The 26203-nt window shown below is 44.9% G+C and overlaps 1 protein-coding gene and 1 long non-coding RNA gene across 3 annotated transcripts in view; one reads left to right on the top strand and one right to left on the bottom strand.

The window, feature by feature from the left end:
• LOC146811894 (sulfotransferase 1 family member D1-like) overlaps positions 1-15594 on the top strand; it is a 226479-nt gene extending 210885 nt beyond the window's left edge. The window contains exons 6-8 of the mRNA XM_085618858.1: positions 12976-13070; positions 13224-13404; positions 14888-15594. Coding sequence (XP_085474984.1) covers positions 12976-13070; positions 13224-13404; positions 14888-15000 — 389 coding nt within the window. The 3' untranslated portion in view covers positions 15001-15594. The remainder of the gene's footprint in view (positions 1-12975; positions 13071-13223; positions 13405-14887) is intronic.
• LOC146811892 (uncharacterized) overlaps positions 1-26203 on the bottom strand; it is a 252533-nt gene that overhangs the window by 63632 nt on the left and 162698 nt on the right. The window lies entirely within an intron of this gene.

Genomic DNA, 26203 nt, shown 5'->3' with positions numbered 1-26203 from the left:
ATGTAATGTACAGTTTGCAATGACATCTATAGAAGAAATGATTAATCGGGACAAACTATAAAAAGGCCCACTAGGGCATTATAGGTCGTCAATGTAGACATGATTTGAAAGCATTTAAAAATGAATGACCGGCTTAAATTCAGTAAACGATATGAATACAGTGGTTAACCTCACTAGACACACTGGCTGTGATAATAAGGCGGTGCTAATTAGGCAATTCTAAATTTAGTTAAATGTGTTCATAATGTCGCCGATGGTCATTTATAGCACATGCACAATTATTCAATAATGGTTTTATGACTTTCAACCTCTTTGGATTTAGCGATATTAGATTGGTGCAATGTAACGATCAGAGAACTATGAGTATGTCTTTACTTTCTATGGTTGTAGTTTAACACGTGACACGGAATACATGCACAGCTTAAAATGGTGGAAAAAACGTTATTGAAGTTGTTAGTGAGCAAGCCTGCTGGGCAGGCGAAACGCATCTGACTCTTTTCAGCTGACATATATACATATACATATATCTATACATATATATATATTCTGTTTGTAATTAGTTTTTTAAAGGTTTTTTTATGTAGTAGTTCTTTTTTTAAATTAATATATGTTTTAAAGTTTTAAAGTTAATATATGTTATGTTATTTGTTATGTTATTTATATTTTTATAGCGCACAGCTGCCCCAGCAAAGGGGCGTCCTGGCGCTATGACAGACACTACAACATAACACACAATAAAAGAAAAAGAAATTAAACAGACATGGGAAACAGGAAAGTTTTGATCGCCTGCCTGAAGGCGAGTAGGTCTTCAAGAGCTCGGATGTGTACCGGGAGCGAGTTCCATAAACCTGCCGCGAGCACCCTAAAGGAGCGGCCACCCATTCTGCTCAATTTAAAGCGTGGACAGACAGCCAGGTGAAGCCCCTCCGATCTCAAGGATCTCAAAGGAGTGTAGGGCGTGAGTAGGTTGGCAAGTGCCGGCGGCGAAGAAGATTTCAAAATTTTAAAGGTCAGGCACAGCGCTTTGAACTGGATTCGCTGTCTGACCGGGAGCCAATGTAAGGCCGAGATGGTACCAGACACTGAGCAATGTCTAGGGAGGCCCACAATGGCCCGTGCCGCGGCATTTTGTACCATTTGGAGCCTAGAGGCCTCTGCTTGATTCACCCCTAACAGCAGTGAACTGCCGTAGTCCAGCCGAGATAGTATAGAGGCCTGGACCACAAGCTGTCTGGTAGGGGGATCAAAATACTTTAAAACCGGCCTTATTCCCCGCAGAATGCCATAGCACGTAGCAGCCACCTTCTTAGTGTGGTCCCTGAAGGTGAGCGCAGAGTCCAACCAGATGCCTAAATTTCTCACTCCAGAAGCTGGAATGGGAGTGACACCCAACTCTGATGGCCACCACTGGTTACCCCATAGCTCAGCGTGCTTCCCTAATACCAACACCTCTGTTTTGGTGGCATTTAACTGAAGGCAGTTGGTGCGAAGCCAGCTTGCTACTGCCATCAGACCCGCTCGGAATCTGGGGGCCTCCACCTCAGGGTCTCCACTGAGTGTCACCGCTAGCTGTGTGTCGTCCGCATATGAGGCCATCGTAAGACCCCACTGTTTGACGACACCAGCCAACGGTTTCACATAGAGGTTGAACATTGTAGGGCTCAACGAGGATCCCTGTGGTACCCCCAGCTCCAGGGGATAAGTGGCGGATTGGCCAGGTGGTATAGCCACTGTAAAGGATCTATCCGATAAAAAAGACCGAAACCACTGGAGGGCGAGATCAGTCACTCCCGCCTCCTGTAAGCGTTGGATCAGTATATGGTGGGACACAGTATCGAAGGCAGCGCTTAGATCTAATAGTAAAAGCGCTGCCGTACGGCCTGAGTCCAGTACCTGGCGAAGATGTTCCGTGATGTAGAGTAATGCCGTCTCGGTACTGTGTCCCGACCGGAAGCCGTTCTGACTGGGATCCAATATCTGGTTGCGAGCCAGATGCTCAGACAGAACAGAGTTGACGTGGGCTTCTGTTACTTTGGCAATCCAAGGCAACAGGGATATGGGTCGATAATTTTCTGGCAACCGGGGGTCAGAGTTGGCTTTTTTTAATATAGGAGTGACCACTGCCTGTTTCCATGCCGTGGGTACCGTTCCGTTGGACAATGACATATTGATAAGATTCAATAAGGGGTCACGGCACAGTGGGGAAAGTGTGTTGATAAAGGCTGGCTTTAACGGGTCCGAGGGAGAACCTGACTTGACCCTGAGGCTAAGCCTGTCAAAGGTCTCAGTAGTCAGTTCAGGTATCATAGCAAGGGTCTCATATCCCATCGTATCGGGGGCAGTAACCTCTCGGTTCTGGTGGAGTGTGTCAAAACCTTGGTAGATTTTTTCCACTTTCTCCACAAAAAAGGAGGCCAGCTTGTCACAGTGGGAATCTGTGCAAATCACCTCTGAGGTGGATCTGTTTTTCATAAGATCCTTTAGTACCTTGAAGATCAGTTTTGATGGGTTAGGGCTGGTAGCAAATTCTTGAGCGTAAAATGCGGCTCGTGTTCTGCAAATAGCTCTATGGTAGAGCTTCAGCTCAGTAAAGTACCGAGTTTTCAGAGCAGGGTCATAGGATCTTCTCCATTCCCTCTCTGTTTTTCGGCAAGCTTTTTTCAGTTCTGCGAGTGACTCATTATACCAAGGACTAGGTGTTTTTGTCCGGCCCTTCGACCACCGTAGAGGTATAAGAGAGTCCAAGGCATCGGTAATCCAATCGCAGAACTGTTGGTAACCTTGTTCCACATTAATAAAGGTGCTCAGAGGTTTCTGTTCCAGTATGCTATAAAACTCTTCAAGCCTAAGCTTGTGCCAAAGCCTTTTTCGGATAGGTCTGTCCACAGCTATAAAAGGCTTATCGTGGACCGGACAAAAGGCTTCTACCAGCAGATGATCAGTCCACCCCATCAGCCTCGGATCTGACAGCCTCACCCCATCAAGTGTGGAAAAGAAGGGGTCCAAAATATGGCCCCCTGAGTGGGTTGGAAGGGTGACGAGCTGGGTGAGTTGAAGAGCTTCAAGGTTCGCCAGCAGAGTGCTCACAGTAGTGGATGACCCATTATCAAAATGGATGTTAAGGATCCCCACGATGTTGAAATTGGCACAACCAAGTGCTATAGGACTGACCATATCGGCCAGTGCGGACCTGAAGACAGAATCATTGCCGGGAGGACGGTAAATGAGCATACCACTGAAAGTGAATTGATGGGAAAAAGCGACTTTAAAAATAGCACTTTCACATGCAGGTAGTCCCGACGGTTTCCATTCAGCTGGAAAACAGGATTTGACTGCCATAGCAATACCACCTCCTCTTGTGGTCCTATTGGTAGTGAAGACGGTATAATTCTGAGGGAATGCAAGATTCAATATGGCAGAATCCGAATCCAGAAGCCAGGTTTCTGTCATTAGAAAGACATCGGGGTCCTCTTTCTCAAGCAGGTCATAAATGGACAGGTGATGTTTTACCAGCGATCTAATATTTAAACACCAAATACGAAGATCTCGAGATGCAATACACGTTCGCGTGACAGGAATAGCATCTTCCAAGGAACGGATTTTAGTAGGGCTCTTAAGTGACCAGCCTTTGCAGGCACAGCTGTAAGGGCCAACTAAAGGGTCCACAGGCTTACAGACACATCCTCCGGACCTTTGCCCTATGTACAGCAGCTCGGACCGTGTGTAAGACAACATACCTGCCAGAAGCGGCGAAGCGACACCGCGACGAAAACCAGAGCCTGCCCCGCCTCGCGCTACCTCGACGCGGACGAGCGCAGACGGGCAGGACTCTGGCTAAGCGACGGCGTCCTCACCTGCGCGTCCCGCTGCGCGGGGGAGGGGAGCTTTAAGTAGGCTCACCAATCCCAGCGCGAGCGCGAGGACGCTCCAAGATGGCGCCCGAAGCTACATTAACATCCCTACCCAAAATGGCGCCCACAGTGAACCACCCCCGAGATCCAGGCCCGCCAAAACGGCAGTGAGGGAGCCAATTATATGCGGAATGAGGGAGGGGGCAAGACCCTGCTAAAAACAGGGGAGAAGTGCAGCAAAGTAAAATAAAACAAAATCACTAAATCAGGAGTATTAAAAACGAAACGCCAGCAGCAGCGCCAGCAACAGCGAGTGTGCAATAGCATAAGCGTCTGTCAAGGCCGCCTCGAAACTGAGTCCGCCTTAAGTAGGCTCACCAATCCCAGCGCGAGCGCGAGGACGCTCCAAGATGGCGCCCGAAGCTACATTAACATCCCTACCCAAAATGGCGCCCACAGTGAACCACCCCCGAGATCCAGGCCCGCCAAAACGGCAGTGAGGGAGCCAATTATATGCGGAATGAGGGAGGGGGCAAGACCCTGCTAAAAACAGGGGAGAAGTGCAGCAAAGTAAAATAAAACAAAATCACAAAATCAGGAGTATTAAAAACGAAACGCCAGCAGCAGCGCCAGCAACAGCGAGTGTGCAATAGCATAAGCGTCTGTCAAGGCCGCCTCGAAACTGAGTCCGCCTTAAGTAGGCTCACCAATCCCAGCGCGAGCGCGAGGACGCTCCAAGATGGCGCCCGAAGCTACATTAACATCCCTACCCAAAATGGCGCCCACAGTGAACCACCCCCGAGATCCAGGCCCGCCAAAACGGCAGTGAGGGAGCCAATTATATGCGGAATGAGGGAGGGGGCAAGACCCTGCTAAAAACAGGGGAGAAGTGCAGCAAAGTAAAATAAAACAAAATCACAAAATCAGGAGTATTAAAAACGAAACGCCAGCAGCAGCGCCAGCAACAGCGAGTGTGCAATAGCATAAGCGTCTGTCAAGGCCGCCTCAAAACTGAGTCCGCCTTAAGTAGGCTCACCAATCCCAGCGCGAGCGCGAGGACGCTCCAAGATGGCGCCCGAAGCTACATTAACATCCCTACCCAAAATGGCGCCCACAGTGAACCACCCCCGAGATCCAGGCCCGCCAAAACGGCAGTGAGGGAGCCAATTATATGCGGAATGAGGGAGGGGGCAAGACCCTGCTAAAAACAGGGGAGAAGTGCAGCAAAGTAAAATAAAACAAAATCACAAAATCAGGAGTATTAAAAACGAAACGCCAGCAGCAGCGCCAGCAACAGCGAGTGTGCAATAGCATATAATAGCAAATATTCAATATATGTATTGAGTTATTTGACAACTAGCTAACATTCAATATATGTATCCAGTTTTTTGACAATATCGTGGTCCTCTATATTTTTGTTATCAATAGTTTTAACTCAGACAACCCAGAAATATAGTTAGTATATCTCTAAATTAGGTGAGCTGTGACCCTCACCAGATGTCCTTTAAGATTCTAGAAGTGGCCAAGACTGATGGCAGTACACTCATGCTGTGGAAGACCCAGAGATCTGGCCCGGGCACTCTTCTGCTATCTGGCTTACCCTACAATTTATGAGTGAGAAACATGGGAAATTCTGTTTCTTCTGTGCATTGTATTATAGAGCTCTATAAGAAGTGCCTGTCTTGTGGCTCATACTAAATCCTCCTACTCTTTTTTCAACCATAACCTCATTTGCCAGCATACCCAATCGACAATATTTTAGAAATCCCCTCCCCCCCTTTGTTTTCAGAACATAATGTCATGGAGCCCACATTACACCCATCCTGGACTTTTGAAATTCTCAAGCGAGACAGCGTGCACTACTGCCTAAACTTCAAAATCCCCTTATATGTTGAGCTTCCAAATTAAATATAAAGAGGATGACCACCTTTGATTTCATAAATCTCCAAAAGGAGCAAAAGATACTATATTGGGAAGGTAAGCATCAACCCCCACCGCAGGATGGGCAAAAAGCACCATGCTGAGAAAAGGGAGCACAAATCCTTTTTCGGTGCACATTGTGCCGAGTAGGAACCAGGATGATGATGTTGATAATGAAGTTGAGTATTTTCCTTTAATGCTGTGCTTCACATTGTTCAAGGTGCCATAAGAGGTGGTACATTTCTGCTCCTATGAGCTCATATGTTTTAGCTCCCACCCAGGGTCTCTATCCTACTAGTGTAGAGCTAAAATCAAACACTCAGATCACCCAAGGGTGATGTGGTTACCTTTTTCTGTGATTTCACATCAGAAGGGAGCCATGGAGAGGAGTGTTACAAAGATAATAACTACAGCAGTCTAACTCATCTGAATGACTGCCAATGCATGGCAGCTATGAAAACACGTTCATTTAAGTTACTCATAGCTTTAATGTTCATTAACTTCTTCACTCCTTGTGAAGGTCTCCCTTTGTCCCAGATTTGACCCATTCCTGTTGCAGGAAGTAGCCTATCCATGCATGTGGGGTAGTGTTTTTATTGGAGGAATACTTTGTAGTAGGAACTATATGGATCCATACAGATTCCAGAATATTCTGTCACAGAAATACAACGAAAATGTGTAATTTTAGGCAAAATTTGAGGTTTGCAGGACATTTTGGGTAACGTTGTGGGATCCACATAAGGCATACCAACATGGACAACCTGGGTATCTAGGTCCTCATTTATGCGTTTTTGCCGTAGGGCAGCACCAAAGGGCTTTCTGCAGCACTGCCCTATGGCAAAAGAAAAGGGTAGTAATATGACATATCTATCAGATACGCCGCATTCCTGTCCTTTTCGCCGGCCCACAATTGGCTTCAGTGCGCCAACGTAGGCACCTTTGCACCATGGTGCAGCGGTGCCTGCGTCACAGGAATGATTATTGTTTTGCAGGAAGGGAAACCTTCCTGAAGGGAAACCTTCCTGCACAAAAACAATCTCAAGAGGCTTTTTTCTCTTTCTATGTGTGCTGCATTCTAAAGCACACGTAGAAAGAGGAAAGACGAGGAGAAATAAAGATGTTTTTCCCGATTGTGTCTCCCTTATGCCTCCATTGGGGGGTGTAAGTTTTTGGCTCTGCCTCAGAGTTACAATTTATCGTACATCTGGGGCAGTATCAAAAAGCCATGAATGTTGCTGGGAATAGCCCAGCAACACCCATTGCACGCTCCTTTAATGCAGAAAACTGCTTTAAAGGGAACAATATTTATGAGGCAGCATTAATTCCAAAAAAGTGTCTTAATGCTGCGTCATAAATATGGCGCAGTCTCCTGCACCATGGAACGTCACAAAACGTGACGTTCCGGCAGCGCAAGGGGCCTAGTTTTCAAAATTTCTGGGTTGGGTAGGTTTCCCTGGGTAGAAGATGAACCCAGGCCCAAATACCACAGCTACCCCTATTGCTGATTTCTCCAAGTTGTGTTTTGGGGCCTTATGTGTCTGAGGTGCTAGACTGACCCACACAAGTGGGGAAGCATTTTTATCAGGTGACCTGTGTGAACGCTTGGTGGTAGGATTTTTGTGGATGCTTGCAGATTCCTCAAATTTAGGCCACATAAATATGAGCACAATAAGTGATTTTAAGAAAGTCTCCAGTCTGTCTTGTAGGGGATACAAATACTGGAATGCCTCCTATTAGGTTTGGCCCTATGCATGGTAGAATTTTCCTGGTGTCTACTGGGCTGTCTTGTGGGTAACTCTCCCCCATCCATTCCGTGGGTGAACAGAAATATTGAAAATACTATGGCACAAGGGGGAGCTCAGGCTCTTGTCTGAGAAATTGCTCTCTCTGTGTCTAGTGGAAGCTCCAAACAATCACATCCCACTGTGACTGACTGGAGTTTTGCAGGGTAAGGGATGTAAAGTTGGAAAGCTGAGTTTCTCAGATTTCTAGCGATACCTCCCTTTTTGCACAAATCCCTGAGAGGGCAGAAGACAAGGCTGTTTCCAGCCTTTTCTGTGTTCCCAGGAAAATCAGGAAGCTGTTTCCTGGGTGATGGTCCTGCAACTGATATCATCGATACACTGATGCAGCCATGTCAGTTGCAGGACCGTCACACACCATGAAAAACATTTCCTAGACATTGTGCGGGTAATGTTTTGAAGTTTTGCATACGGTTTACATTTTCAGAATAAATTTATCCTGCTTTAATTATATCAGTTGCTAGGAGGTGATGAGTGTGTAAAAGACCATGTTATATTGGTGTGTAAAAGACCATGTTATATTGGTGTGTAAAAGGCTTGCTCGTGCTGTTCATGATCCAGCTTAATTGGTCCTCGACTCCTGTGTTAGTTATTATATGGAGTACCCTTAAGACAATAAGGTGTAAGCTCCCTTCTGACACTTACAGAATCCATTTCAGGCTTTTGAGCCTAAACTGCATACTTTCCTCTCGCCCTCCTCTTTACTTCTGAGGACAGGGACTTGATTCCAAGTCAGACAGATACATATGCACATTCACCAGGGCCCGTATTACTGAAAGGGCACTTTTTCTGTTTGCGCCACGGTGCACCTATAAGCAGGTGCGTCAGATCCAAACAGGGAAAGTGCACCATATTATGTAGGTAGCACGAATTTGTGCTGCCCCCAGGACGGCACATTAAAGAGAAATGCGGAGCACCTGTTTAAAATGTGATCCGTGTTTCTCTGTGTAGGTGGCAACCACTTGGACGTTCAAAAGGATTAGAGATTCCCTTGCAGGTGGATGCAGTGAGGGACTGCACCCGCCTGCATGGGGGAAATCTGGGGGGTCCATGGGACACCCTTCCATCTCTTGAGGTGGATGCCCTCAGGGGTTTCACTGGCAGTGTGCCACCCTTTTGTGAAGCACTTTCAGTAGGCCTCCTAAAGGAATTTTTGCCTCTGCACCCAAGTCTATAATACAGTGTGGGTGCAGAGGCAAAGTGATTTCCTCATTTGCATCGGGCATCCCCCGCTTGCAAATGAGGGAACCCTTCCCTCGAAATTGCTCGTGCTACATGTGCACCAGCGCTATCAGTCTTACAGAAGGGGCTGCAAAAGCATCTGCGACCTCTTCTGTAATACCAAAGTACCCTGGGGGCATGCGGAGCATGCGCAAACACCCGTTGTGCCCCTGGGGCACTTTCTGTAATACAGCCCATGGTGGCTTGCATTTTCATTCCTAGATGATACAGCTTTTAGATTGTGGAAAAACTAGCGGTTATAGTCAAAATATTATGTTGCATGTTATTTATCAAAAATATTGTTTGTTTGCCAAAGTAATAGTTTAGCCTTTCTTGTTCGTTTTGAGGAGAGGCAAAAAATAAAAGTCCTAGCCCCCTCTGTGTTGATTAACCACATACATGGACTTACATGGAAGTCCCAATTAAATAAGTCAATCACAATCCTAATGCAGAACTCTATTCCTGTACTGAAGAAACAGCAGTCTACCTCATCAAAGGCCATCACTCCCGCATTAGAAGTTTATAAAGCCAGAGCTCAGTCAGCTACACTCTATGGATCTGAGCTATGGGGGGGAGAAAATCTTCAGCCTCTCATCATTGGGGAAAATAAAATCATGTGAATGCTTACACGTATGCACAAAAATACCCCGATGATCCCTCTTACATAAGATATTGGGATAAAAAAAATAGGATTTCTTGCTGTACGGAGGCTTTTGGCCTATTGGATCAGAATTTGGACAACAGAGGAATTAGAGATTTACAGGCAGACCTTGAGGGAGCTACTGCATTTGGATACATTTGTCACTCTTCACTGGTTGGCCCACATCCGCAAATGGCTCTCCGATCTAGGTGTGAGCCGATACTGGGCAACCCCGAGCTTGCTGATCCCTGATTCAAAGAGAGAGATCAAATCTATATACTGGGAATTCATAACCCTCAAAGTCACTTTAAATCCTGAGTTGGGGAGACTGACTACTCAATTCTCGTCTTTTAAACTGACTCCGAGCTTTGAGCCCTTTCTAGATGAGATTGAACCACAACTGGCAAAGTCCCTCTATATGAAATTCAGGTATGAGACACTACAAGTTAATTCTTTTAGAGCTAAATAAGCAAAAGTTCAACTGAGGGCTAGTGATCCTAAATGCTCACTGTGTACATTAGGTGCTAATGAGGATACTGCGCATGTTTTATTCTTTTGCGTAGCATATGCTAGATCCAGACATAAGTGGATCAAGCCCCTGTGCAGATGTTTGAACATCAGGGGCTACTTAGAGTCCCTTAGAATTAAAAAAACTGACAGTGCCCAACTTATTGTATTTGGCATTAGTAAATTTCTGTTAGCTGACAGTCATTTAAGATATATAGGCATGGGCTTAAATTTTAAAAAGTTCAAAAAATGGATTTTTAGAATTTTGTATGCATTTTTAATTTATTAAAGGTTTTACTCGGAATCGTCTGAGAATCTCAGCAGCAGTGGAGCCCAAATTGGTCCGCTCGTGCAAATTAAATTGTTATCCTTACTGTATCGAGAAGAATTTTAATCAAATTAAGCGCAATAGGAGTCAAGACTAAAAGGATACATTTTAAACAGTATATAAGTCTTGCTACTTAGACCCTTGTGAATATAATACGTTTTTATGTTTATATTCAGATGAATGTAAATTATAATATGTACAAAGATCTGTTTGATAAGCTTTGATGATTCTTTGAATCAAATAAAGATTTTGATGATGATGATTAACCACATAGTTACAATTGTAATTTATTTTGAGCACCTCGTTTCAGAAATCTTTCGCTGCTTTGCAGCACTAAGGTCATAAAAAACTCTAAGTCGTTCCTAGAGTCCTTTTCTATTTTACAGTTTTACATGCATGAAATAATGGTGCCACAGCGTGTCTACTTCTTTGTATTACATGCATGCATTACATTGCAAGACAGGCAAGCAGGCATTGTCAATACTTGTTAATCTAACACCTAGTTCCACAGTCTCTCTCAGTTATAAGTGCTGTGAATAGCAGGTGGTACTAAAGGATTTCATGAAGGTACATGCAAAGGACGGGGTATGATGGCCCCCTCACCACCACCTTACAAGTTCTGAATTAAACGCTATTGGTGCCCTTTTTTTCAGGTTTCCCCTAAGTATACATAGTTTAGCACATATTTATTCATTTGCCTCTCTTTCTCCCAATCACTCCCTATATCTTTTTCCATAGAGCCTCCTCACCTGCTGATCTAGTCTCTAATTCTTTATTCAAACACCAGCAGGTGATTATCCCTCCTCCATTAGTATACTAATGTCTCCCTATGTTATGCTAATCTCTTTAATTCTATGATCATTGTTATGACTGCTACATCTAAAATGTGTTTCTCTCACATCCACTCACTTACTACATGTTTCTGAGCGGACTCCAGATTACATAAGTTGGTGGTATGTACAAATGGTGCAACTTTGCTATTCCCTTGATATGTAAAACACTCTGATGTCCTCTGAGACTGAATTCAATGCGGTATAGAAACTATAAAGTAATCAAACATTGATAAAGTCAATTAGTCTGACCTCGGCAAGCTGGTGTGATTTTTCATTTAAAAAAAGTTTTATTGCAAGCATACAGCACGAAGAAATAAATTAAAATTTCCACCTAAATTCGATGGAAAAACACTTGCAAAAATTTAATTTAAGTGTTAAAAAAGAAGCAGTTGTAATTAAAAATGAGTTTATCCCTACTTAGTATGAATGCACATTTCTGGAAAATATGATTCTTATTGGCAAGAACAAAATTTACTGTTATGTTTGAATTACTGTAACCTAAAGACATAGTTTAAACATGCAAGAATAACCAAAACAATTTAAAGAAAAAGTAAGGCATGGAAAGAAAAAAAGCATTAGGAAAGTAAAGTCCTGGTCTAACAGGGCTGTCACTGAAGTGCATTTGTTTGGACGGATGTTCACATGGGTTCAAGCAACATGCAGTCATTCACAGTGCAAATAAACTAAGGCTGGAAGAGGGCTGGCCCACTGCCCATGCTGTATGCTTTGGTGGGTGGAAGCAAAATGTGACTGATAGTATAACATATCAATGAAAGGAGAGGGCTTACTCATAGCCCTTCTATCTCTGCAGGCCAGACCTAAAGTGTAAATGAAAACATATATCACCCATTTACAAGAAAACACTAAAGAGAAATAGATAGGAGGGGGAGGGATTGAATTGTTTTTAAATGCCAGCGTGGGAGACATTTTAGATTATGGGGGCACATTTACAAAGATATGATGCAGCGCGGAGCAATGCAGCAAGACAACTTCCTGGACTGCGTCAAATGGAGAGGGCAGGACTGCTCCATATCTACTAAGATATGGCGCATTCCTCCTCTCCCTCTGCGCATGCGCACGGAGTGCAGCCTATGGCCAAGGCAAGCATCCTTGCACTACGGTGCAAGGGTGCCTGTGTTATAAGCAGCAGTAGCAGCTAGTGGTGTGAGTGCTGCGTGGCGGTGAAGCGGGGCTGGGGAGGAGCTGGGTGGGGGGTAGTAAACTACGGAATACGGCACAACAGAGGTAAGTAAACAAATAAATAAATAAAACATATTTAATTGCGCGCGCTGCATTTCCAAATGCGATGCAGCGCGCACAACGAAATTCGTTTTATTTCTTCACAGCTTCTCAGCGAAGGTTGCAACATGTAAAATATTCTGCAAGTGTTGGTTTTTTAACAAGGAATCGCTTTTAGTGTGAGAATTGTTTCACAAGAAATAGTATTTGTGGTAAGATTCTCATGCAGGCTATGTTTCACAAACTTTACGAATATTTTCAACTTTTACACTCCACACTTTTAACCTTGGGCTAAACTTTGTTGATGAAATGTAAATTTTGCCTACCCCTACTCCATATTCCTCTGGCCAACATGGGGAAGGAAGATTGTTGAAATATAAGAGAATTAACTAGCACACTAGAGAAAAGAGCTTGTTTCTTATTCAGTTCGTTGCCCTCGGCCAGGCTCTTTTAACTGATAAGAAAACAGGTTCAGCCTATTTCTCTGGGTTTAGAATATCAGTGTTGGTTGGGGAAACAGACCCTCACAAATTTCTTTCATAAAATTGTAATGGTTGTTAATGGCAGAGTATCTTTAGCGGGCATGGAAAATGTTGTATGTATGTGTGTATTGTCATGACTATTCTTGTCTCAGTCAGCTATGGCTCTTGGTATGACCACGTGAGGGGCTGGTGGGAGAAGAGAAAGGACAAACACATTCTTTACCTGTTCTTCGAAGATATAAAAGAGGTGAGAGCCGAAAAGCCCCCAACACCATATGAGAATATCCTCCTTCAAAAACAGCCCCATTGTGTCTAACAGTGTACTACCCTCCCCCCCCCTTTCCTAACCCCAGTATTCACCAAGCTGACATCTTTACCCATCTACCACGATTCTTTGCAGGACCCAAAGCGTGAAATCCGGAAGATCCTGCAATTCCTTGAGAAGAACTTGGAAGATGAGGTTTTAGACAAGATTGTCCACCACACCTCATTCAAGGAGATGAAGCAGAACTTTGCTGCCAACTATAGCACCATCCCAAGCAATATCATGGACCATAAAGTGTCCCCATTCATGAGGAAGGGTGAGTTCCTAGAGTCAAGGTGGCCTCACAAAAGAAAGAGCAGGCCTCCCTGGTTCCCCTCTTTGCATTTATTAATTCATGCCCCCACTCTTGGCAGCTATTCATGCTTCATCAAAATGTAATAAGTTGGTTGTAGGTAGGAGAGGGTCAGAGAGGCAGGGGTAACTTTGATAAATCTGAGGAAACATGACCTCAGATCACCTCCAAACCTATATCCTATTGTTGTGCACTACTTACTCTGTTAACTGAGACTTCCCAAATCTGTCCTTTGCATTGGAATTTCTCAGTGCTTACACTGTCTATCAGTGTTCTCTAATGGCTATTAAGGCCCCCTTCATGAGCCGGTCAGGGACCATGTTCCGGGGGAGCTCACTGCAGGCCATTCGGAGAAGAGGTGAGATTCCTTGGCCCAAAACTACCTGACCCGGTAATCCCAGGGTTAGAGACACTGGTACAGAGTCTTGTGCAGTGCTGCAGGGGCTGCATGACCTGCTGTGCCCTGCTCCCTCCAGACCATTTGCTGCACTACAGGGGGACTCTGCTCTCCTACCCTACACTAAAATAGTAAATATAGCCACCATTACACCTCCTCCGTAAAAGGTGGTAAATAGGCCAAGACAAAATGTAAAGTATGCTGGCGTAATTCTTTGTAATTACGCTTTACGCTTGTCACAGGAAATTCCCGAAATTATGCCACGTTGCAAAATTATGACCTGTTCACACTAGCATTTTAATGTGAGCGTACAGTAATAACGCGAATGGCTTTGCTCGCGCCACTTGTGTTTTTCATGCTATTTTTGTATTGTGAAAGGAATCCTCCTGTCACAAATTGACAAGCGGTCTCATTTGGCTGTAAAACATGCTAAAAATTTACTCTAAAATATAGCACCAAATGTTGGCTTTGCATTATAGTAATTATATATAATTTTACCTAATTTTCCTAAGTATTGCTTAATTATGCGAAAGCAAAGTATTGACATTTTTCACACTCCTGGTGGTAAATAGATGCAAAAATGACCAGTTATTTCACCCAGAAGGGGTGAAAACATGTGGAACTGGTTTGGGTATTCAATGTCAGCATGCTATTCACTACTCCAGGGAAAATAACTTGTAGTCCCTGGATTTAGGTGTGGGTTTGCCATCTATAATCATATGTTCTACCACCTCCGCATCCCTGATCTAAATCCGGAGAACTCGTAATGAGGGCATAGGTGGTAAGTGAGTGCTATTTGTAGCACATAAACCAACAAACAGCATGTTTGTGAAATAAAGTCATAAAAATGAACTCATCCAATATTTATTTGGTCTCCACAAACATACCCCCTCCATAGCTTCACTCATCAGACTGCTGTAGAGGAGGATATTTAGTCAACCTCCACCTATACTTCACCATGCCACCTCCTTTATCTGTCAAAAATGAACATCATCTTATCCTCTTGAAACTTCCAATGTGTAATTCTAAATATTCTCTCCATTTGCGCAGGTATTGCTGGTGACTGGAAGAACCACTTCACTGTAGCCCAGAATGAAAGGTTTGATGAAGACTATGAAAGAAACATGGCAGGCAGCTCATTGCAATTCAGGACAGAGCTGTGAAATTACAAAACATTTACTCTCTAGTTTTTTTTTCATAAATAAATGTGCTTCCCCCTTATAGAACTTATTCAATTCTAGAAAACCATTGGTCTTCACAAAGCCTCTTCCACAGAAAGGAACTCCACTAACACCCTTTTCCCGAGATGCAACAACCACTTCTGGACCACTGGCTAGGCTGGAATGAGTCCAGGCCAGCACTAGTAACCTGTGATCCATGTGCAGTTGGGGGTCGGCGTCATTTATTGAGGGGGTCAAACTTGAAAATGTTGAAACATTCTATAAATGTATTTTGAATTTGAAACTGGGAGTTAAATATGAAGTTGGTATCCTTAGCTTGATTCATGGGAGCAGCACACAATGATAGGAAACAGATTAAGTATTAATGATTGGTGGCCTCAGTTGAAGCACTGATATGCATGACAAAAAGAAAGCATGCATTAGGAGGAAAATAAAACAAAGTGATATGCTAGAGTCTAGTGGTTTGCTTCATCTTTTACAAATAAAACCAAATGTTGAAAAACTTTAACTTTCCCATTAAAATAAAAACAAATTATTTTGGATGTTTGTGAACTAAATAAAATAATTCATCCTTTATATAATTTGATGACCACTTGTTTCTATATTTTTGTGTATGATTAGAAGGGTCAAATAATAAACGTGACTTAGGCTGGAGTCCCCAGCTTCCAGTGGTGATTAAGTGGGGGGTCCTCAGAAGTAAAAAGGTAAAGAACCACTTAGTTTAGACCACCTTCTAGCTCACACTTCAGTCCCAGCGTACCCTAGTCTCTTCCTTTTTGTGAAAAGCCCCATCCACCCCACCCTCTTCTCCATGCCCTATCACTAGTGGGGAGAAAATTGCATTTTGTTCTTGGGAAATTCGTAAAAAAAACTGCCAAATCCACAGGAGGCCAATGACTACCAGGGCAATAATGTTTTTCTCTTGCTCTTTTCGAATGTGTGTCTGTCCTGTATGTCCCCACTCCTTCAGTGTGACCACTCTGATTTTCTACCCCATCTTGAGGATCTCACCTTCATTAAAGGCTCAGTGTGGACTTTGTTGGCATCTGCTCATCATGAGTGGGTTAGCATGGCTGTCTCTGACCATGCTTCACAAAAGGTAATTGGAATGTTCTTACTACTGAATGCCCCTAATTCTCCAATGAGTGAATCAGTAAGGAATCCTTGCAAATCTAGCTAATTAGTTCTCAAAATTGCATTTGGGAAGCTTGCCACATGCATGGAGAGCAAATCTCACCCAGTCCCTTCAGTGAAGACACCTTACTGAAGTTTTTAGCTGTGATCCTAGAAGGAAAGGCTCCTCTGGAATAGAACTACAATAACCAGAGAGCAGAGGATAGACCTCTCATTTAGAAATGTCAATGTAGCCAGAAACAATAAGCAACAAATGGATGGGGACTTAAATTGAATCCAGAATCTCAAGACATTTATAGTGAGTTACTCTAACCTGTTTTGATCATCGTTATTGCTCCTCTTTTCCCTGCTTCTCATTTTTTTCCCTGAGGCTGCTGGCAGAGATCTGGCTGTTGAGATCTTGTAGGGTTCTAAACCAGGTGTAGGGACCCTCGTCTCTTGTTCTTATTTTCTGGAGAAGAATACAGGGGCCCTCGAGAGCGCATTTATTTCCAAGTTTAACTTAAGAGTTTAATTTGTCAATTGATTTATTGGTAGTTTTTACAATGAACTCTCATCACCTCTGGCTTTCACACCATTTTTTAGGTCTCGCTTAGGCAGCGCATGCATTGCCACTTCGAGACATTCTGTATCTACTCCTTAGGCTTAGAGCATGCCCATCACTTTTTATTCATTCCGTTGTGTGCCCTATGAAAATCCTTGCTTTTCTCTGGTGAATCAGTTATTTTTGTCCCTCCTTTTTGTGTGTTGCTCCCTCCCATGGAGCCTGGCCGTTTTACATGTAGCGTTTCCCGATTGTCCCTTTATGTTCGTTTCTGCGCACTATTTTCTTCTTTTGCCTCGGCTCATGTTTTAAGATTGTTGTGTTTTTTGACTTTCTGAACAAAACATGCTCAGCCGACGGCATTTATAGAGTTGCAAATATGCAGCTAATGTACACGGGGATCTGGGGGCCATTAGTAGATTGTTCTCATGGCCTGCAGATCGCTTTGTACATTAGCTGCATGGTTGATGCAATCCTGTCTAGGCTGAGAGGAGCTCTGGCATTTACCGTGGCGCCATGTTGGAAGAAGAGATCACCATGTATGTTAGTAGTCCTAGTAGTCCCTTGGCTCTCCATCTCCACACCGGACCAAGGTAACATTTGAAATACTTCCAAGACTATTGGCTAGTTTGACCAAACATTACTTGTGTTAATCTGGTGCTACTGAAGAAGAGATGTATAATCATTTCATTCCTGTTTTAATACTGACTTGATCTCCACGAAAAAGACTGAATCAACGTCTGCTGTTGTGATATTAAAAATTGTAGAGAGGTTTAACATTTCAGGGTCAGATGTACGACCCGTTTTTGCATGCGCAAACTGGTTTGTGAACGCGTTTGCCCATGCAAAAACCTATTGTGCCATGTATATAGCCTATTTAGCAAGTCACAATTTTTTTGTGACTTGCTAAATAGGTTTTGCGACTCGCCATTTTGAAGGGGTGTTCCCTTCCAATTAGCGAGTTTCAAAACCATGTACAAATGTTTTGCGACCGCAGTTACCACCTACTTCAAGTAGGTGGGAATGCATAACCCCTTCCCCTTTGCAAATGCATGCAAAATTATTTTTTAAGGGTAGGCAGTGTTCCCAGGGACCACTGCCTGCCCTTAAAAAAGGAAACAAAAACATTAAAAAAAATTTTTAAAATGCATCCCGTTTTCTTTTAAGGAAAACAGGCTGCATAAAAAAAACTGCATTATTTAAAAGCAGTCCCAGACATGGTGGTCTGCTGAGCCCAGCAGGCCACCATCCCTGGGAGGGCTGGCATTTCCAATGGGCTCGCAAATTGCAAGAGGCTCATTAATATTAATGAGCCTCGCAATGTGCGGCCCCATTGGGAATCACAAACCGTGTTAAACACACTGTTGTACATTTCAGTTAGCGCCTCGCAATTTGCGACTCACAATGTGTGTCGCAAATTGCAAGGCGCTAAATGAAATGGTCGTACATCTGGTCCTTTATTGCTAAAAATTCGAAGGATTCTCTGTCTAAGTTTTTTTGACAACCAAAAGTCGTGCTGTTTCTATCGTGATTACAGGGCATTTAAGTGAGTGCCAGATCCTGTTTATGGTTCTGCTGGTTAGTGAATGCCCTACTGGCCACTCTCCGCCAGATAGGGCACCCCACTCAATAATTACCTACGGGCATAAAAACTAGAAACTAAAGTACTAGAGCTGCATGTAAAGTTTTGAAATTTACATTTGGTTTTCATGTATTGTTGACGCTAAATACGGAATTGCTCTCTCTCGCCGGTATGGCTTCCCCCCCACACCCTCCGTGATGCACTCATCCTTGTGTAAATCTCCCCAGTGTGTTTTTTTTGCCCACGTGCTTCTCTACCCAAATCCACATTGCTCTCTCTCGCCCATGTGCCACTCTTTTTTTCATGTAGCTCTGTGTCGTCCCTTTCTCCCCATACTTCCACGTTGTTTCCACTCAGTTGCGCAATTCCCTTTGCTGCCCCAAACCTCGTCCTTCGTCAAGGTTCTGCCACCCCCGCCTTCCATGTTACTTCTGCCCCCATGGCCTTCCCTGTTGCTTTTTTAGGTCTCGCCTGCGAATGCAGCGCAAAGCGCTGCTTTCGGCGAGATCTATTGTTGCTGACTTGCCTCGGAAGTGGGACAGGAGATGTGCACGCGCAGGCTTTTGGCGGATTTGAGTTGGTGTACGCGCTTGCAGCCACGCGGCGTGCACATCTCCTGTCCCCCTTCCCTCGCAAGCCAGCTAGCAGTTTCACTTTCGTCCTCACCAGCCTCGTAATTTTTTAGGTCTCGCTCTCGCTGTGAACGCGCTTGCGCGTTGAGTGCCTGCTGAGTTAATTATAGGTCCGCAGCGTGGGGCGCCTGTCGGCATGCTGTGATAATGACCTTTGGTTTTTTAAAGCACGAAGGCTGTGTTTGCACTTTTTTTTTTTTTTTAAATAGGCGGACACGTGCAGAGAGACCACGACTGATAGAAGAACTTCCGGCAGCAAGGGGGACCAATAGTTAATTTCCCGTGATTTCGAAGATACCAAGTTTTGCCAAAGCGCAATAACAATGCTTCAAAATAAACTATTTTATGCACATCGCGTTACAGTTTTCAACCCGATAACTAAACAGTTGACAGGCTTATCTACCACCGCTTATCGCTGCTTAAAATCATCCCCCAGGGGCACAAAGAAAACAATATCCTGCGGAATACTGGGGGGGAGGCAGGGCTGACCCTGCTCCCTGAGGGCACAGTCCACAATGCCGCAGATCACAGGCAGTTATGGGGGAGGGACAAATGGTTGTAAGAAGGCTGAGGGACAATATGGCACGAAAAACGTTTGAGTTCCTACCCATACCAGGCGCACCCAACCCTCCCTCCCCAAGATGCCGCGGTACTCACAGGGATCTCTGCCATGGCCAGCATCAACTCTTCTTCCTCCATAGCTGCTCCCACGGGTGCAGGCGCTCACACGCCCCGGCAGCAGGGATTCCGTGGGCGGGGCTGGAGGCGGGGAGGAGCGGCCACGCGCCGGGACTCACGCGATTCTTGTGATGTGGCGGTTGGGGTCCAAGCGGCTAGAACGGTAGACAACGCGCACCCTCCCTACAATCCGCCACTTGCTGGGATGGGGGCGGAACCGCTGTACACTCACCCCCGGCCCGAGCGGTTGAAATCCCTGCCCGCAGTGCCGGATCCGCGGGAAAGCAGAGGGGGTCTACTGCATCACAGCCAAACCAACTGCACAGTTTGCTGACACAGGGAGGAGGTAGCCCAACTAATGCCCGCGTAGAGCAACAGCATCGACGGGCTGGTAGACGGTTGGTGACCGGGGCTAGTTTCAAAGTAGCTCCTGATGTGCACCTTTTAAGATTATTTTAATGGCAGGTCTATTGTCGAAGTGTGCCCAGGGTTTTACGTGGGGTGCGTCCTTCCGCTTCTCAGACCTAGCAGTAATTAACAAGCATTTGCCATGCAATAGGTCTCGCATTGACGCGAGTTTGGGCTATTGACATTGTAAATAACAATGCCTTTTCTTTTCGTTTTCTTTTTCAAAACAAAAATAAAAGGCACTGTTATTTAAAATGCCAATAGCTCAAACTCGTTTTTAGATGTCATTGAAGAGCTTTCTGCCAGGTAAGCCTGCATTGTGTTTTTGGGGAGATAGTAATATGCAGACGTGTTTTAGCGATTGGACGAATTTTAAGTCTGGTTAAAATGAAATAGCACACGTTTCATAACTTAGTATTACTTTGCACAGTTGCTGTAAAGAGTTGGTTTCCCAGGCTTTTTGCACGTTTAAATTGTTTAGCACTCGGTGAAGCTTGACAGAGTGGGCGGAAACTCGTTTTCGATCTGCTTTTCTCAAGCTGGGGACATAACAATAATTTAGTGAGCCACGTTTTGCAATCTTGCATTCATGCCAAAAGCCGATAACACATGATTCTTGCAAAAATTGCTGTTTGGTCAAGCAGAATTCCAGACGTAGCTTTGCCTGAGATGTGGAGGTTGGACAAGAAACAATCATTTGCAATGCAATACGTCTCGCATTTACGCACGTTTATGCTATTGGCATTGTAAATGACACCGCCTTTTATTTATGTTTTAAAAACCAAAACATAAATAAAATGCATTGTCATTTACAATGTCAATAGCTCAAACTTGCGTAAATGCGAGACCTATTGCATTGCAAATGCTTGTCCTACTTGTACCCACCGTGTATGGTTTCTGCCTGTAACACAAGCGCTTGGGTTCCAATTGCTATGTTCCTGTTTATTTTTGTTTGGTTTCTGCCCATAACACTAGTGCTCTTTTCAGACACTCCGTTCCAGTTTATCGTCACCTTTGCTGTGACAGATGGCGCTCCGAGCTCCGTTCCTGTCTTTGAGCACTTCAACCATGCGCTAGTGTTTACTCTGTTTACTTTCTGTTGAGGAGGGCTTTACACACTTGGCAAAATGAAATGTTTTTTATGCGCTCCCACATGCACAAAAGTTTTTTTGTCTTTTTTAGGTCTCGCCTAGAGTTGCGAGGCATGCTGTATTAGGGCATTTTTTAGAAGTGGTGTGGAAGCCCCGCCCATATGTTTCATTGGCTGGCGTCATCGTCCATGATAAACGCTGGCTTCTGATTGATAGTGAGGCTTCTTAGTCCCTCCTTGTTACCGCCCTGTCTCCCTTTGTGACCCCCCATCAGAACTGGATCTTTTACTTGCGGCGTTATACTGTCACCTTAATTTACTCAGTAAGCACTATGTTGGTGCTTTGGCAATGGGGACAGCTTGTTTTATAAAGCGCAAACGGCTGCCGCGCAACTTTATTATCGCGCGCACCGCCAAAATGCTTTTCTTTTAAAATGTATATGTTTTTATAAAGTGCAGTACTCCAAGCTTTGTATTCAGGGGCGGTCGCACACTTATCTCCCACTTCGGCGTAGATGTTCACAGACTGAAACGCAGTAGCACCTCACATGCGTGCAAGGCAGGGAATTCAAATGCTACATATTGTAGCTTACATCTGTAAGCATGTACTGGAACTGCTCACGGAGTGATTTTCCTTGCGTGTCACAATAAACCAGCATCCAGACTTAAAGCAAACAGACGAACGTGAATGAAATCGGTGCTTTTTTCTACACTTGCGGACTTGGAGCCTGATTGACTGGAGTCAGCCCTCGGCTTTTTTAACTTGCACTCTGACATCTGCTTAAGGGGTGTGTGTGTGTGTGTGTGTGTGTGTGTGAGTGTGTTCGTTCACCGGGGGGTGGTTCAATTAGACGTGTTTTTGTGTCCTGAACTCAACCGCCTCCCATGGCTTCAGGATTACACTTTATACATCCAGACAATCCTCCACTCAAAGTTGATCCTGCTCCAAAGCTCAGGCTCCCCTCCGCTCAAAGTTGATCCTGCTCCAAAGCTCAGGCAGCCCTCCTCCCTTTATTTATTTATTTATTTATTTAATGCGTTTTTATATAGCGCGGACTTTACCCGAAGGTGTCAGAGCGCTTCACAATAGCAGCAGTAATGATACATACGGAGCAAAAATACAAGTGAGCATGTTACAAAATCAAATGGTACGTTACATGAGGCAATAGTGACAATTGTGCAAGTATCAAGGGCAAATAAAATACAAGAGGTAGTAAACGATACGTTACAAACGGAAAAAGTGCAGTGTGCAGGTTACAAGAGCATACAAAGTACACGTAGAGGTAAAAAGAAAAAAAATTGCAATAAATGGCCGACACTCAGAACACTAAAACAAAAGTTACGTTACATGAGGCAGTGGTGGCCGTAGTGCATGTATCAAAAGCAAACAAAATACAAGAGGTAGCATACGATACGTTACAAAAGGAGAAAGTGACATGTGTGCAAGTTACAAAAGCGATCAAAATACAAGTAAAAGTATAATACTGCAATATATGGCAGACACTCAAAACACAAAACACACTGAGAAGGCACTTCTATAGGCATGGAGAACAGAATTTCCTATAATGGAAGGACTTCCTTCAGAAAATATAGGGCGTGAATTAAATTTGGAAGTGTCTTTGAAGGAGGAGAGATTTGAGGTCAGTTTTGAAGGCCTGGGAAGAGGTGGTGGTCCGGAGCTGAGGCGGAAGTGAGTTCCAAATTCTCACCGCGTTGCCTGAAAAGGATTGGGCCATCGATCTTTCCTTCTTGAAAGTGGGAGGTTCAAGCAATACATTTTCTGCATTCCGTGATGGTCTGGAGCCACCAGAGAGTTTCAATTTATCCGCCAGGTAGCGAGGGGAGGATGAGTGCAAGGCTTTGTGGGTGATACAGGCAGTCTTGTAGATAGATCTTGCCTCTATGGGAAGCCAACGGAGGGTGGATAAAATGGGTGTGATGTGGTCGCTTCTTTTGGCCCCATATATGAAACGAGCTGCTGAATGGAGAACAGACTTCAGGGGGGACAGGTGGGATTCGGGCAGGCCAGTAAGAAGAGAATTGCAGTAGTCCAATCTGGAGACAACCAGCGATTGGACCAGGGTTTTAAGGTCGTGCTCCGGGAAGAAGCGACGAATCCCCCAAAGAAGGCGCAGTTGGTATCGAGCAGACTTTGCAATGGAATCGATGTGGGAGAGTAGATTGAGTTTTTTGTCGAGTATGACGCCAAGGGATTTTGCGCTCTCGACAATGATGGGTTTATTGTTCAGTAGATTAATCTGATCCATCCATGATTGCACTGGGGGAGGAGAGAGTGAGGAGGAGAGGAGGAGGAATTCAGTTTTGGAGGGATTCAGGACCAGTTGATGAGTTAACATCCAGTTTTGAATGGAGTCGAGAGTAGAGCTTAGGAGGGAGAGATCGTGAGTGGAGGCCACCTTGAGGTAGATTTGAGTGTCGTCCGCATATAGATGAAAGTGGATCCCGGATTTACTCAGGAGATTTCCCAACGGTTCTAAATAGAGATTGAACAGTGTGGGTGCAAGTATAGAGCCTTGAGGGACACCTTAACCGACCGCTAAAGGAGATGAAAGACTGTTCGCTATTTTGATCATTTGGGATCTATCAGAGAGGAAGGAGGCAAACCATTTGAGCACAGTGCCCTCCATGCCCATTCTCTGTTGCAGAGTGTTAAGGAGAGTATTGTGATTGACAGTGTCAAAGGCTGCAGAAAGGTCAAGAAGAATTAGAAGACAAGACTCCCCTGAATCGAGTATCCGCAGTGCGTCATCAATCACTAGCAGCAGGGCTGTTTCAGTGCTGCAGTTTTGAATGAAGCCGGACTGGAAGTTGTCCAGAAGATCATTGTCCTTGATATGGCGAGAGAGTTGTTTCGCTACACATTTTTCTGTGATTTTCGCAAGAAAGGGTAGGTTAGTGATGGGACGGTAGTTGTTAGGGTCGTTCGCATCAGCGGTGGGTTTTTTAAGCAGAGGGGTGACCTGCCCAGTTTTGAAGGAAACAGGAAGGGAGCCTTGACTGAGGGAGAGGTTGACCGGAGTGGTCCAATAGGAGAGAGAATGGGTATAGAAGTCAATGGCAATGGCACTAGGGATGGGGTCAAGAGAATGGTTAGAGGGCTTTGTATCGAGGATGCATTTAAGGAGGGCATCATCAGAGAGGGGGTCAAAGTTTTGCCAAATGGTTAAGGATTTGCGCTCCTCTGTAGGGGTAGGATGAATGACCTGATCTACAAGTGATTTCATCTTTTCATCAAAGAATATAGCGAATTCCGCAGCTTTCTTTGTGGAATCCTTCAATTTGGAGGTTGGGGGAGAGCTGTTTGGGTTCTTGATGAGGTCGAATAGTTTTTTGGGTCTATTTTTGGCTGAGTCAAGGAGGGATTTGAAGTGCGACGCTTTTCCAAGGAAGATGTGCTTGTGGTACTTGGATCTTGCTGAACGAAGCGTGGCCAGATTTTCGGTGGAGGGCGCTTGTCTCCATTGTTTCTCAAGGACTCTTAGGTACTTCCTTTCTTCATAGAGGGATTTGTTGAACCAAGGTGCTGAGGGAGCGGGCCTTTTCTTTTTGCTTTGGAGAGGAGCAACATTATTGATTTCGACTGCAAGGACTGTGAGGCATTGGGAGGTGAGTTTGTTAACATCTAGGTCCGGGTCTAGCCTTGGAAGTGATAGCAAAGCAGAATCACAGAGGGTACTGAGGTCAATGTTTTTAGTGTCACGGAACCAGGAAGTAGCCCTCTTAGGCTGGCCGAGAGTTATAGAGTGTGATAGCTGAAGAGAGAATGGGATGATGAGGTGGTCAGACCAGTCTACATGAATAGTGGTAGCGATGGTCAGCAAGCCTGCTTTAGAAATGACAAGGTCCAGGGTTGAGCCCTTAGAGTGTGTTGTTTCAGTGCAGTGTTGGATAAGATCATTTGTGGAGAGGAAGGTGGCCAGTAAGCTCGCATAGGTGTCTTGAGGCGAGCCCCAGTGGACATTGAAGTCACCCACGAAGATCTGATTGTCACTTTGCGAGTATTGGTCACTGATGCAGTCCGTGAGTTCCTCCATAAACGAAGGGCTGCTTCCAGGCGGGTGGTAGATAACATGGAATCTGAGAGGAGAGCGGTGGTGCAATTGAAGCTCAAGAGATAGGCATTCAAAAGTGTGGAAGGAGCTGTTAGGAAGAGCCTTAAGTTGAAGGGAGTTTCTAAAGATGACTGCAACACCTCCCCCAACTTTGTCAATTCTGTCATTTCTAAGTATAGAATAGCCTGTGGGTACAAGGAGATCAAACATAGAGTGAGAGGTATCGTTGAACCAGGTCTCTGTGAGGAAGAGCATGTCAATATTGTGCAAGTTGATGGTATCGGATATTTCAAGTCTGTGTTTTATTGCAGATCTGCAGTTGTGGAGCATACAGCGCAGCTCTGTCGCGACTGTTTTGGTGACGGGGGCACTTGGGCTATGAGGGGTGATGGGGATATTGCACCTGTATGAGGGTGCTCTGGAGGGTTTAGGTGGACGAGTGGTTCTGACAGAGGAGATGGTCGGAATGGTGTAGATAGCAGGGTTACTGGTAAGTGAAAGTGGAAGAAGGGTGGCATTCGAGTGCTTCTGAGAATTTGCAGATGACAGGCTATGCTTAGCTATTATGGGGTGTGGGGGCGAGGTGCATCTCGTGGGAGGGCGAGTGTTTTCCAAAGGAATTGAGGTGTATGGAAAAGTTGAGATCTTGGAGATTAAAGCTAAAATGGTAGCTTCAAGTTGGGAGATGGAGGTGATTAGAGAGCCTAGCTTATTTTCCAGTGAGAGTAAGGCAGAGCACGGCATGTTGGGTGACTCGATGGAGACTGGAGGAGGTGCACTTGGCGGTTGAAGGCAGGGAGAGGTGGGGGAGCGGGAGGGGAGTAGGGGTATAGGGTTCAGAGGTGGGGAAGGGTGTTGGATGAGAGCAGGAGTTGGTGCACCAGGGGTGGAAGGGGAGTTGTCTTTGTTGGCGTTGCGAGACGGATAGGAATTAAGGACAAAATTAGGGGGCGATAGAAGAGGAGCGGGGCGGTGGGGCGGAGAGAGAGGGGAGGGGTGTGGGGAGTCATAGGGATGAAGGAGGTTTGGGAGGAAGAGAGGGAA

The sequence above is a fragment of the Triturus cristatus genome, chromosome 7 (assembly GCF_964204655.1).
Source record: "Triturus cristatus chromosome 7, aTriCri1.1, whole genome shotgun sequence".
Lineage (NCBI taxonomy): Eukaryota > Metazoa > Chordata > Amphibia > Caudata > Salamandridae > Triturus > Triturus cristatus.
This window is presented reverse-complemented; position numbering and strand designations above follow the sequence as displayed.